The following is a 13,040-nucleotide window of genomic DNA, read 5'->3' on the forward strand; positions in this document are numbered from 1 at the left end:
TGTTAGGTCTGTGTTTTGCGGGGTTCTTCTGTTCTGGAGGTGCAGATAGTCCCACACCTCGAGCTAACTCATCTTTGTCCAGCTGTCTTCTGAAAATACTAGAGGATTCCACCATAAGGACGAACGCCACCTGGATGCAAAACCTGCCCTGCTTTAATAACTCAGGTAATTCTGATAAAATATAGTGTTCTCCTGTTTGTAAAGACACCATATGCGTCGTTTATGAGGGCAGTACATCACTTTGCTCAAACTGGTCTACCACAGTGCAGAGCTTTAGAAGTAGTGATAAATATCCCACAAGACAGTGGCTTTTCATGGTTGACCTTAAGTATTCTGCAATTAATCATTGCCATACAATGTTACATTGTCCGCCCCTGACAAAATGGTTTATTAGGCATTGTAGAGAAAAAAAATGAGGCTCCTCTTTGGCGTCCTGTCTGGTAGACAAAGATTATAACTCAACTATTTTTCATGCTTTATCTGCCATGTTGTGTTACAGGGAGAGATGCTAGTGGGATCAAAGCAGCAGCAGTGTCACGGGAAGATTTAGATCAGACTGTGACTGATTCACCGCCGAGTCTCAAGACGCCACAGTATGCGTGTTCCACCTACAGAGGAGATATATGCCCTAGGGGTGGGTAAATCCTGGCAGTGAACTTATGCACTTAATGTGATACTTTAGTTATCTTCATTGCTCAGACATGATAGCCTAATTTTTTGAAAATGGTAAGACACACAACTTACTTCATCTGATTGGTGCAGGTTGTGTGATGTAATTTGGTTTGATTCCCGCTTAGTCTCGGTTTATTTAGCGATTCGGTCAGAAAATTATGGCTGAAATGTTAAATCACATTAAAGTGGTTTGAATGATGAATGCTTAGTTTTAGTGTTTAATGGCTTGCTCTATAAATAAGGAGAGAAATATAGTTTGTCAAATAAGCGCACTAAAAAAAACATTAGTGGCAGCACAAAACCCCCCAAATAAATCTCACTCTGAAAGGTTCAAATTCCCCACCTTAAACCAATGGCAAGGGCATTCGATTTTATTTAAATAGACTTCATTTCCATCTCCCGTCACTTTACATAACAAGGTGACTTTACAATACAGTAGAGCGAATGGGCGATAAAGAGCTGCAGATGGCTGGGTGGTGAGGCACATAAAAGTAACACTGTTGATATACGAGCCTAAAAGAACAGATTTGCAAGTAATAACATTCCTTCAAACGTAAAGGAAAAGCTGTGAGGGTAGTTGTGTGAAACAGAAGAAGCAGAGAATAAAAGTTTGAGAGTGAGAAAACCCTCTGTCCCTGGAGGGATCACTTAGTTAATTGGAAACTTTCTCTTGTTGAAGTGTTATCATTTCAGGGACAATGTCTGGCTGATTTTTTTTCAGGTTTCTATTGTCTTATGGGCTCTGCTTACCCTCACTCCTGTGAGGCTGGTTCTTACTGCAACCAGACTGGCCTAGAGGCTCCAGCAGGACCCTGTGCAGCTGGATATTACTGCCCTAGAGGCTCTTCTGAACCCCACGCCAACCCTTGTCCCACAGGACACTATTGCCCCCTTGGAATCCAGCTTCCTCTGCCCTGCCCTCTGGGAACTGTAAAAAGTGAGCTGTTGCACTTTTGTTATGTAGCTGTAATCTGTGAGTAATATAACAAATACATTGTTCTTTGAGTACATTTATTGATTTCATTAACAAAAGAGAAGCTTGTGCATTGTGATTTCTCTTCCATCAAAAAGGAGAAGCAACTGAGGACAAATCAGTAATCCCTGGCTTGTACCCAGGCCATGAATTGATGATGAATGAGTACGCAATCAAAATAGTAAAACTGAGAAAAACAAAACCTAATCCCCTTTGCTCCGAACATCATCAGTTTTCCCACTGACGTCCTTGTTTGAACTGGTGTATACCTTTGCAGCTCAGTCATGTGGAAAAATATGAAAACTTCCACTGAAGCATTTTTTCCCCCTTGGGCGCCTATGAATAACTGCAGTCACAAAGTGGCTTAATCGTGTAATTGTATTCTTGTCTTGCGGCAGACAACTAGAATCCTATTATTATATGCTGTAGCTCCTTTGTACAGTTATGAATTAGAAACTGATGAGGGACTTGGGATGCACTTTGCATTGAAATAACATTGTAATCTATTTAAGGCTTTAATTACAAAGTGATATGGTGATTTTTTTTAAAGTCTTTTTCTTTTGAGTGAGCAAATGCCCTGTGCACGTGGGTGTGCAAAACAACAGTTTTGTCTTCTTAATCAATTTATGTTGCTCATTTCATTAAAATTCAGATTTCTTAATTTATCACACCCTTACGCGCACGAATGCGTCACCATCACTCCTAGATAAACAGTTTAACTACAATGTGCACATTATCCACCAGGTTCCCTTGGTGGATCCACTGTTGAGGCTTGCCAGCTGTGTCCTCCAGGTCAATACTGTCACCAGCAAGGAATGGCTGAGCCAAGTGGCCCCTGTGCAGAAGGCTACTACTGTCCTGAGGGACAGATCTCTGAAAGACCACAGCAACATGCCTGCTCAGTTGGTCATTACTGTGAGAAGGTCAGCCGTGTAGTGTCAGGCTTCAAGCTACTGTCAGTCATCAATGAATATTGCATGTGATGTCTTTACATAACCCCCCCTCCTCAGCTCTGTTATTTTTTCATGACTAGTGCATTAATATAGCAGGTTGGTGTTTCATCCGAGTCCCTGTGCTGTGACTCTGTCCACTGATATTGTTGCACTACGATTACAACTGATGATACATGTTGTTCTCCGCATATAACATCTAATAAAATGATTCTGATGGTTTCCTCAGGGTAGCGCCAGACAGACAGCCTGCCTTCCTGGCACCTACCAGTTCAGACGAGGTCAAGCCGGCTGCGAGACGTGTCCTGCTGGTTTCTATTGTAAAGAGCAAGGTAAAGCTGATGGAACGACAAAGCATTTAGCTGCTGGAGCCCAGATGTAACCTTTTAACTGGGGCGAGTTTTCTAAGAAATGATTGCAAATGTTCCTATTTGAAATGTGCTTGTCAGGAACGACTCTTCCACTTCCATGTGAGAGAGGGTTTTATTGCCCCAGTGGATCAGCATATCAGCATCCCTGTCCATCCGGGACCTATGGAAACATATCAGGACTGGTTGAGGAATGGCAGTGTTTACAGTGTGACCCCGGGATGTACTGCAGAGGAACAGGTACATTTCTCTGGCCATGTTTGTTTCGTTCAACAGATCTTTCTTGCAGACAACTGCTGTTTAAATGTATTGATGTATTGTTGGAAAAATATATGTACTTTTCTACTCTGTTAATTTATATTTGCTTGAAGGGAGGACTACCCCCACTGGGCAATGTGCTGCAGGGTTTGTTTGTGCCGAGGGAGCCAGTGAACCTTCACCGTTAGACAATGTGACAGGATTCCCTTGCCCGCCTGGGTTCTTTTGCCCTGCAGGCACATCTGTACCACAACCATGCCCAAAAGGAACATTCAGGTGGACATCTTTCAGTACCTCAATTAACATCGAATGATCTGAAGATGTAAAACAACACAAATAGTCCAATATTGGTGGCTAAATAGTGCCCATTGTGTGCCTTTTAGTATTATTTGAATTATTTCATATGTAATCAAATCCATTTACAGTCAAGATGACCTATGATCAATTCAAATTCCACCTCTGCTTTCAGTGAGCAGATCGGCATTGTTGATCATTCTTTGTGTCGAGGCTGCACACCTGGCTTTTACTGTTCACAGCCTGGCCTTTCTGAAGTGTCTGGACCCTGCTCGCCAGGTAAAAAGTGATGCTCATTATTATGTTATGTCAAATTATTTATTATCCTGCTTGACTTGAACACATTTAAATGTTTCTACTGCTAGGTTTTTACTGCTTAGAGGGATCCCAGTCTGCTACTCCAATGTCAAGTGTATCGGGAGGTGTTTGTCCGGCAGGCCACTACTGTGCAGAGGGCAGCAGTGCCCCCTCACCTTGCCCGCCTGGTTTTTACCAAAATAAGACTGGAGGAAAAAGCAAACATGACTGCAAACCATGCCCTCTTGGTAATCAAAATGTTAATACACAAAAGTGACATTTCTGACGATATCCTCACTGTCTGAATGTCTTTGCCAGGCTGGTTCCAGGATTTGCCAGGGCAGAACGAGTGTAATCCCTGTCCCCCTGGGTTCCACTGCCAGCCTCTGAATCCCAGCCCCACCAGAGGGAGCTCTGCCGGAGTCTCCAGCCCTCTGCCCTGCCCAGCTGGTTATTTCTGTCCAAAGGAGGAGAGTCCACACAATCAGCCACTCCCGTGCCCCAAAGGCAGCTACAGCCCCTTGCAGGGTCTCACTAGTGCAGGTAAAATAACAGAACTTTTATAGGAAATAGAGACAAGTGCAGTTATGTTGCATTCATGGCTAGTTGTTGTATTTATTTAATTTAGATTGAAGTCTAAATATGGCAATGAATGCTTGATTCAGACACATGATTTATGGTAATTTAATCAACTATTATTCAGACCTGAGGTTCTTTTGATAATTTGCATATCTGGAAATGCATTTGTTAAAGAAATTAATATGAAAGGAATTATTATATATTAGATACAAAAATATACAGAAACAAATAGGATATTCTAGTTTTAGCTTATTTATCATATGAAAAATACAAAAACAGGTCTGAGTTGTGTTGATGCACAATAGTATTGCTGTTCTTCCTTTCATAGTTTAAAAACAAAAATCAAAGACTATATTGAGTCATTGAGTGAATGTTTACATGCATTTTGTTACTTCGGTCTTTCTGCTGTGTTATTCTAGTGCCCTCTAATATAGTTTACTTCACACATTGATACCTTTAGCCACATGCAGCACCCTCAGAGCTGTGCTGATTGATCTTGAGCTTGTTTTGCTGTTAGAAGTGAAGTGAAATCTGTCATTGTCTGTGTTTGCAGGTCAGTGCTTAGTATGCCCGGCAGGGCAGTTTTGTGGCTCTGAAGGTCTGGTTGAGCCTTCAGGATCGTGTGCTGCTGGGTTTCTTTGTCTGACGGGTGCCAAAGTGCCAAACCCCACTGACAACAGAACTGGATCTCTCTGTCCACCTGGGATTTTCTGCCAGCAAGGTCTCAGAGCAGGTAGATTTATTGGATAATAGAATTAGATACAGTGAGAGTGTTTTGACTAAATTAGTTGATAACTATTGTCCTTGATGTAAATATGTAAGAAAATTGTGTATGTTTCTGTATCCTGTTTGTTTGTATATGTGTTTTTCTTCTTGCTGTTACAACCAAATTTCCCCTTGTGGGACAATTAAAGATGATTCTATTCTATTCTTCTATTCTTATCGTCACAAGCAATGAAGTGATCTTACTAAGAGTCTCTGTCTGTACAGCTAAATCTTCTAAATGGCCAGATGGCTACTTTGATGTGCAAAGGATCTGTTTAATATCCTGTAATGACACTTTACATGTTCCTATAGGGGAACCACACCCCCAGTGGCACTGTACTTAAACTGAGACAACAGCACATATTCACGTTACTGGGACTATTCACTTCAACTGTGGATCACAGCCTTTTTCCTTTGCAGTACCTCTAGTGGTCTGTTAGAGTCAGAGAGAAAGATCAGCAATATCTCTGCTACTTCAATCTATTCATTTGAACTCTATTTAATCTTTATTAAAATATTAATATTCTATGGTAGCACATATCATGCTGTAGGAAAATCCCAGAATGGCACTGTCAGGGTGCCGGTTTAGCTAACTGGGATGAGCAGGTGACCATATGCTGCATGTCTTCCCCTTTCTGTCTCCCTCTATTTTCCTGTCACTCTTCACTCTATCCTTTCAAATAAAGCTGTAAAAAGGCCCCCCAAAATGTCAGCGGTAATAATTTAACTTTTATGTGCATAAATCTTTGAACAACACATTGTAACTTGTAAATTTCTGTATAGAAGTTTGTTTTTCTTTTACTCTCTTGTCTTCTAGGTGATTGCTGGGTGGGCTTTTATTGTGACTGGGGCTCCAGCAAAGCAGATCAGGCTGTGTGTCCAGCTGGTTTCTTCTGCCCCAGTGGAACACCAGCACCGGTGCCTTGTCCTGCAGGAACATTTAGCTCTCAAACGGGCAACACGCATCAATACAACTGCACCATCTGTACCCCTGGATACTACTGTCAAGGTGGGAAACATGGATTTACCTGCAGGGATCAGCAGTAATCCAGAGAGGAATCCATTACCATACTTTGCTACCAAAATATTTGCAAGATCAAATTCACTTGTGTTCACTGGTGATTCTTTAAAGTCCTTCTTGGATGATTATAATAATCAGAGCAAGCTTTATAATTATGAGGAGCTTATCCAAAGTCTCTTTGTCTCAGCCAAACTAACTGAGACATTGTTTCACAGTATCACAAAATTGTTTTAATTATTGATGTCTTAAGACATTTAAAACTACACAACACGGACTTTCCAAAGTTGCTAAATTTCTTTGTTAATTGCATCTCTGTGCCCGAGAGAAGTGAAGGAGAGAAGAGACAGGGTCGAGTGGGTGGAAATGCATGTCAGGGGATTTGTGACAGAGGCAAGAGTAAAAGGGAAGATTTACAAGATGGTAGTGAAACCTGCCATGATGTATGATGTGGAGATGGTGGCACTGACAAAAAGTCAGGAGGCAGAGGTGGCAGAGCTAGAGATGCTAAGATTTTACTGGGAGGGAGGACAGGATTAGAAATTAGTACATCAGAGAGTCAGCTCAGGTGCAGTAGTTTGGAGACAAGGTTAGAGAGGCAAGGCTGAGAGTTGGTTTGGGTTGTGCAAAGGAGGAATAGAGGAAATATGTTAGCAGCAAAATGAAGAAGAAGAAGAAGAAAAAGAAACTATAATGTGTGTACTTATTCTTTTTCTTAATGTGGCTCAGGTGAAGCTACTGTCCAGCCTGTGCTGTGTCCTATTGGTCACTACTGCCCTGCAGGTCTGACTCTAGGACTGGAGTTCCCTTGCCCACCTGGGACTGTGCAGAACCACCTCGGAGCGTCCAGTCCTGAAACCTGTCTCTCCTGCCCTGCTGGTACATAAAAACATTTTGCTTCACCATAACCAGTATGACAGCTTATTTTATTTCTAATTATTGTTATGATGACTTTATTTTATTTATGTTGCCTGCAGGAATGTTTTGCTCTCAGTCTGGGCAATCCCAGCCGACAGGTCTCTGTGAAGCAGGATACTACTGTCCTGCTGGATCAACCAGTCCAAACTCTACTGAGTATCAGGTGATGCTTGTCCTCTGTGATGCTGGCCAGTAAAATTTACCTAATGATTTTAGGGGACCTTCAACCTTTAACTTAGTATTACAGTCTTATTTGTGAAGAAAAAACTCTTTTTTGGCACGTCATAAATGGTCTTCCAGTGGTACCATCAGGTGTGATAGACACTATAAGAAAAAGAGCCACATTTCCAGGATACCTTCTGCAGTGAAATACATTCTTCTACTCTAACCCTGTAAAGCCTAAACCACAATAAATTGTCATAAAATTCATTTTTTTTGGAAACTGAAGTGTTTTTTAATCTAGTGACAAATTAAATAATGCAACAATGTGCAATTTATTGCTCACAGTAGGACGGCATGTGTCTGATTGTATGTATGGAAAAACAAAAATCACACAGATGATGTACAGGTGTAAAAAAGTCATGTATCACATATGATACACTTTTTTTTTAAATTTCTTTTATTTAGATAATTAAAACTTTTTCTTACTTTTTTCAGGGAAATTCGTCTGGAAGTCATCTTTGTCCACCTGGCCTGTACTGCCCTGCAGGCACTGGCTATCCACTCCCGTGCCCTGTTGGTTCTTTCTCCATCGCTCAAGGACTAAAGGGAGTTGATGAATGCACACCCTGCCCCCCTGGACTGTTTTGTGACAGTCCTGCAATAGCAGAGCTTTCACAAGCGCTCCCGTGTCAGGCTGGGTAAACACTACTATTACTCTTCTACTTTTCAATTTCAAATCCACTCTTTCTCAGAGTGGATAGTGACTTTTTTTTTAAAGGCCTTTTAATGTCTTCCAATCACTTCAGTGTCTGCCAATAGTTTGGTTTCTTTCTCTTCTGGTATTAGACTGTAAATAAGAAGACTGGAACATTTAGGCATATTGTGGAGGAAAATTAAAACACAGAACAATTCAGATACGTTTTTCTTGGCTGCTGCTAGCTATTAAGGGCTTCTGTTGTTTCATTCAGTTTAACCTGAGTGAATTAATAAAGCCAGACTTTGTGCCATGAGCTGCACTCTGCTGTACTGCAAAACAAGAAACACACACACACAAAACATAATTTGAAATTGTGGCTGAATGATTTCCCCTCACTTACAGTTTTGCTAGTGGCAGCTTGTGCCAAAATCTATACGCAGTTTGTTTTCCTCTGTTTGTGCCTACAGGTATGTGTGCTTGGGCGGCAGCTCCAGTCCCACTCCATCCAATGGTCCCCATGGCTACCTCTGTCCTGCTGGCCACAGCTGTCCTATTGGCTCAGCACATGAGGAGCCCTGTGAGCCTGGCACTTACAGTCCTGCCCCGGGAGCAGCCCGTTGCTTATTATGCCCCAAAGGAACCACGTGTCCATCGTCAGCCACTAAAGAGCCCTCCGCCTGCCCCTCTGGTGAGGATGGTAAAAATAAACGTTAAGTCAGTCACAAATTAAATATTTTTAAACTTTTAGGTATAGCAACAGTATTGTCCAAATTTGTATTTCTGCAGTAACATAAAGTAACTGCTTTCTCTTTAGGTCATTTCTGTCCTGCTGGGACAGCCCTGCCTCAGCCCTGCCCTTCAGGTACTTTCAACAATCAGACAGGTGCCCACACACTCTCTGCCTGCACACCCTGCCCCTCTGGACTGTACTGTGCCGCATATGGAGCCTCCATACCACAAGGTGAACAGAGATTAAAATTTTGATTTAACAAAACTTTGGCTTTTTAGCAAAATACTCACATCTGCATCCTCACATGGCATCAAACTGGTAGTGTCACCTTTTTCTTTTCTTTTTTTCCATCCAGGTTTATGTTTGCAGGGTTATTTCTGCCATGGTGGAGCTATGGAACCAGCCCCTCACAGCTCTGAAAACTTCCCCAGGAATGGCCCTTGCCCTGTGGGCCACTACTGTCCAGCAGGGTGCCTCTCTCCAATTCCATGCCCTCTTGGCAGCATTCGCAACTCCACGGGTACTTCAGTAATGTTTGCACATGTCATGAAAAGGCATTTCCATGCTGCTGGATTTGAATTTAAAAGAGATCCACTTCTGATCTCATGCTGTCTGCTTCCCATTATCTCCTTCACAATATTCTCTGACTGTTATCTATTGTGCACCCATCATAGGAGGTGTGTCCATGGAGAGTTGTTCTTCCTGTCCTGCTGGCCACTACTGCTCTACAGACGGTCTGGCTAGCCCCAGTGGTCCTTGTGCTGCTGGTTTCTACTGCCCTTTTGACTTCTCTTCAACTACCCCATATGCATTCCTCTGTCCCAAGGTAAGGTTGAACATATAGACTTCTCTCCAACTGAATTACTTCCCCATGTCTTCTCTATTATTTTCCAGACATATGTGTAATACAGTGGGGCAAAAAAGTATTTAGTCAGCCACCGATTGTGCAAGTTCCCCCACCTAAAATGATGACAGAGGTCAGTAATTTGCACCAGAGGTACACTTCAACTGTGAGAGACAGAATGTGAAAAAAAAATCCATGAATCCACATGGTAGGATTTGTAAAGAATTTATTCGTAAATCAGGGTGGAAAATAAGTATTTGGTCAATAACAAAAATACAACTCAATACTTTGTAACATAACCTTTGTTGGCAATAACAGAGGTCAAACGTTTCCTATAGGTCTTTACCAGGTTTGCACACACAGTAGCTGGTATTTTGGCCCATTCCTCCATGCAGATCTTCTCGAGAGCAGTGATGTTTTGGGGCTGTCGCCGAGCAACACGGACTTTCAACTCCCGCCACAGATTTTCTATGGGGTTGAGGTCTGGAGACTGGCTAGGCCACTCCAGGACTTTCAAATGCTTCTTACGGAGCCACTCCTTTGTTGCCCGGGCGGTGTGTTTTGGATCATTGTCATGTTGGAAGACCCAGCCTCGTTTCATCTTCAAAGTTCTCACTGATGGAAGGAGGTTTTGGCTCAAAATCTCACGATACATGGCCCCATTCATTCTGTCCTTAACACGGATCAGTCGTCCTGTCCCCTTGGCAGAAAAACAGCCCCATAGCATGATGTTTCCACCCCCATGCTTCACAGTAGGTATGGTGTTCTTGGGATGCAACTCAGTATTCTTCTTCCTCCAAACACGACGAGTTGAGTTTATACCAAAAAGTTCTACTTTGGTTTCATCTGACCACATGACATTCTCCCAATCCTCTGCTGTATCATCCATGTGCTCTCTGGCAAACTTCAGACGGGCCTGGACATGCACTGGCTTCAGCAGCGGAACACGTCTGGCACTGCGGGATTTGATTCCCTGCCGTTGTAATGTGTTACTGATGGTGACCTTTGTTACTTTGATCCCAGCTCTCTGCAGGTCATTCACCAGGTCCCCCCGTGTGGTTCTGGGATCTTTGCTCACCGTTCTCATGATCATTTTGACCCCACGGGATGAGATCTTGCGTGGAGCCCCAGATCGAGGGAGATTATCAGTGGTCTTGTATGTCTTCCATTTTCTGATGATTGCTCCCACAGTTGATTTTTTCACACCAAGCTGCTTGCCTATTGTAGATTCACTCTTCCCAGTCTAGTGCAGGTCTACAATACTTTTCCTGGTGTCCTTCGAAAGCTCTTTGGTCTTGGCCATGGCGGAGTTTGGAGTCTGACTGTTTGAGGCTGTGGACAGGTGTCTTTTATACAGATGATGAGTTCAAACAGGTGCCATTCATACAGGTAACGAGTGGGGGACAGAAAAGCTTCTTACAGAGGACGTTACAGGTCTGTGAGAGCCAGAGATTTTCCTTGTTTGAGGTGACCAAATACTTATTTTCCACCCTAATTTACGAATAAATTCTTTACAAATCCTACCATGTGAATTCATGGATTTTTTTTTCACATTCTGTCTCTCACAGTTGAAGTGTACCTCTGGTGCAAATTACTGACCTCTGTCATCATTTTAAGTGGGGGAACTTGCACAATCGGTGGCTGACTAAATACTTTTTTGCCCCCCAATACAATGGTTGTGCCACGTAGTTTAATATCAATTTTCTGCTAAATTGGGTGCCACTTCTCTGATGTTCCTTCACCTTTTTCATTCCAACTAAGGGCCACCACTGTCTGCAAGGTTCTTCCATGGCCTTGCCTTGTCCCACAGGAGAGTACCAGCCTAACCAGGGATCAGACAGCTGCATTCCCTGCAGACCTGGTTTCTACTGTGAGGAGGCCATAGTGGGAGATCCACTACCCTGCCCACCACATTCATTCTGCCCTGCAGGTATGCTGAAAAGAAGCTCTGGACAATAAAAGATTTAAACTTTTATTTATAGCTCACTGACATATTCATTGACATGAGACCAATATTAGTCTCATGTCTTTCTTTTGACAAGAATGTTAATCCACTTGGTTTATTTCAAAATCAAGATGAGATGACCAATAAAGGCTTTTGTTTTATCCCACCTTTTGTTTTTCTTCTAGGAACAATGGTACCTCAGCCCTGTCCTAATGGGACATACACCCTTTCAGATCTGGGAGGTTTACAGGAAGAGAGAGAGTGTTCACCCTGCCCTCCAGGAAAGTTCTGCAGGTACACAGTCCCATGCACGTCTTGCACCCTCAAATATTCAGAAACAGTGCACTGACTTAGATAAACATACAGCTAGGCCCATGCACACCTTGTGTATACAGACATATTTATTTATTTTATTTATTTATGCTTTATTTAACAGTAAGTCCCTTGAGAATAAAATCTCTTTTTAAGGGAGACCACGCCAAGAAGACACACCAATACAAAATTATAAATTTACAAATTAAAAATATTTATTGATAAATAAATAAAGGAACATAACAGCATACATACACTATCGAACCAGATACCCTAAACCCCAGTTCCAAAAACAAAAAGCAAAATCTGGATGGTACCATATGTTGCTCTAAAAGTTGTATATGCCTTCAGTACCTTTCCATTTTGCCCCAGTTCAGCTTCTAAATAAGATTTGGCCCAGAGAACCGAGTCTGACTAAGAGAATATAATGCCTTGGATAGATCAACAAACAAGGCAGAAAAATGCATTAACAACATAATTTGTAACCCACACATATTATGGTACTATGAACTGATCTAAAGCCATCAAAGAGCTTATTGCAAATACCAGAGTTTTAACAAGAGTGGAAAGTTTAGCTATAATTCTTTAAAATGAAACTTTTTAGAAGGGGAGAACATAGGCTGCTTTACAGATTTTAGAGCAATATTAGTCTGGACACTAAATCACCCTAAAATCTGGAGAAATAATAATATGAGGAACAGGCTCAGCAGTTGCATCAGCTGTTAGCTTTAGATGACGGGGAATCAGATTGGCAGGTCCAGATGACTTTTTTGGATGAATGGATTTCAAACCTTTTGAAGAAATTGATCTAAAGACAAATGGGTTCTTTTGATATGGAGGTAATAGATGAAAAAGACATGGGATTCAAATTAGAACTCTGAGACCACATTTTCATTAAAAACAGAACTAGCTGATAGAAAATGTTCATTAAGATACCCAGCAATATCAGCTTTACTGATAATTTTAACTGAGTTTATTAAAACATGGAGCACGACAGCAACTTTATCTCTTTCAATAATTCAGAAAGGTTATTGCGGTTTTAAATGGATCTTATGTAGTGCTGTGATTTGGATTTTCAGATCGGAGTTGGACATTTCTTTCTTAAAACTTGTTCATCGATCATCTCTCCTAGAAATCCTATATTGCTTTATAATAGCGTCCATTATGTTAATTGTCATTATGTCAAAAATGTTGGCATGCAGGCTAAACATCATGCATTATATTAACTCTATATGACCAATGCATAGCTCATATAAAA

At 41.8% G+C, this 13,040-nt stretch overlaps 1 protein-coding gene across 1 annotated transcript in view; it reads left to right on the forward strand.

Moving 5' to 3' along the window:
- LOC147314543 (uncharacterized) overlaps positions 1-13,040 on the forward strand; it is a 54,701-nt gene that overhangs the window by 25,598 nt on the left and 16,063 nt on the right. Inside the window, exons 53-73 of the mRNA XM_086260393.1 lie at positions 7-165; positions 500-634; positions 1,394-1,609; positions 2,390-2,568; positions 2,825-2,927; positions 3,045-3,203; positions 3,335-3,497; positions 3,691-3,794; positions 3,881-4,060; positions 4,131-4,355; positions 4,945-5,124; positions 5,974-6,165; positions 6,904-7,053; positions 7,152-7,255; positions 7,750-7,952; positions 8,419-8,639; positions 8,766-8,912; positions 9,037-9,201; positions 9,356-9,507; positions 11,287-11,455; positions 11,656-11,764. Coding sequence (XP_086116519.1) covers positions 7-165; positions 500-634; positions 1,394-1,609; positions 2,390-2,568; positions 2,825-2,927; positions 3,045-3,203; positions 3,335-3,497; positions 3,691-3,794; positions 3,881-4,060; positions 4,131-4,355; positions 4,945-5,124; positions 5,974-6,165; positions 6,904-7,053; positions 7,152-7,255; positions 7,750-7,952; positions 8,419-8,639; positions 8,766-8,912; positions 9,037-9,201; positions 9,356-9,507; positions 11,287-11,455; positions 11,656-11,764 — 3,415 coding nt within the window. The remainder of the gene's footprint in view (positions 1-6; positions 166-499; positions 635-1,393; positions 1,610-2,389; positions 2,569-2,824; positions 2,928-3,044; positions 3,204-3,334; positions 3,498-3,690; positions 3,795-3,880; positions 4,061-4,130; positions 4,356-4,944; positions 5,125-5,973; positions 6,166-6,903; positions 7,054-7,151; positions 7,256-7,749; positions 7,953-8,418; positions 8,640-8,765; positions 8,913-9,036; positions 9,202-9,355; positions 9,508-11,286; positions 11,456-11,655; positions 11,765-13,040) is intronic.

This window comes from Aulonocara sp. 'chitande type north' Nkhata Bay, linkage group LG14, assembly GCF_057382095.1.
Source record: "Aulonocara sp. 'chitande type north' Nkhata Bay isolate Kocher_YH1m ecotype deep benthic linkage group LG14, A_spYH_male_GT1.1, whole genome shotgun sequence".
NCBI lineage: Eukaryota > Metazoa > Chordata > Actinopteri > Cichliformes > Cichlidae > Aulonocara > Aulonocara sp. 'chitande type north' Nkhata Bay.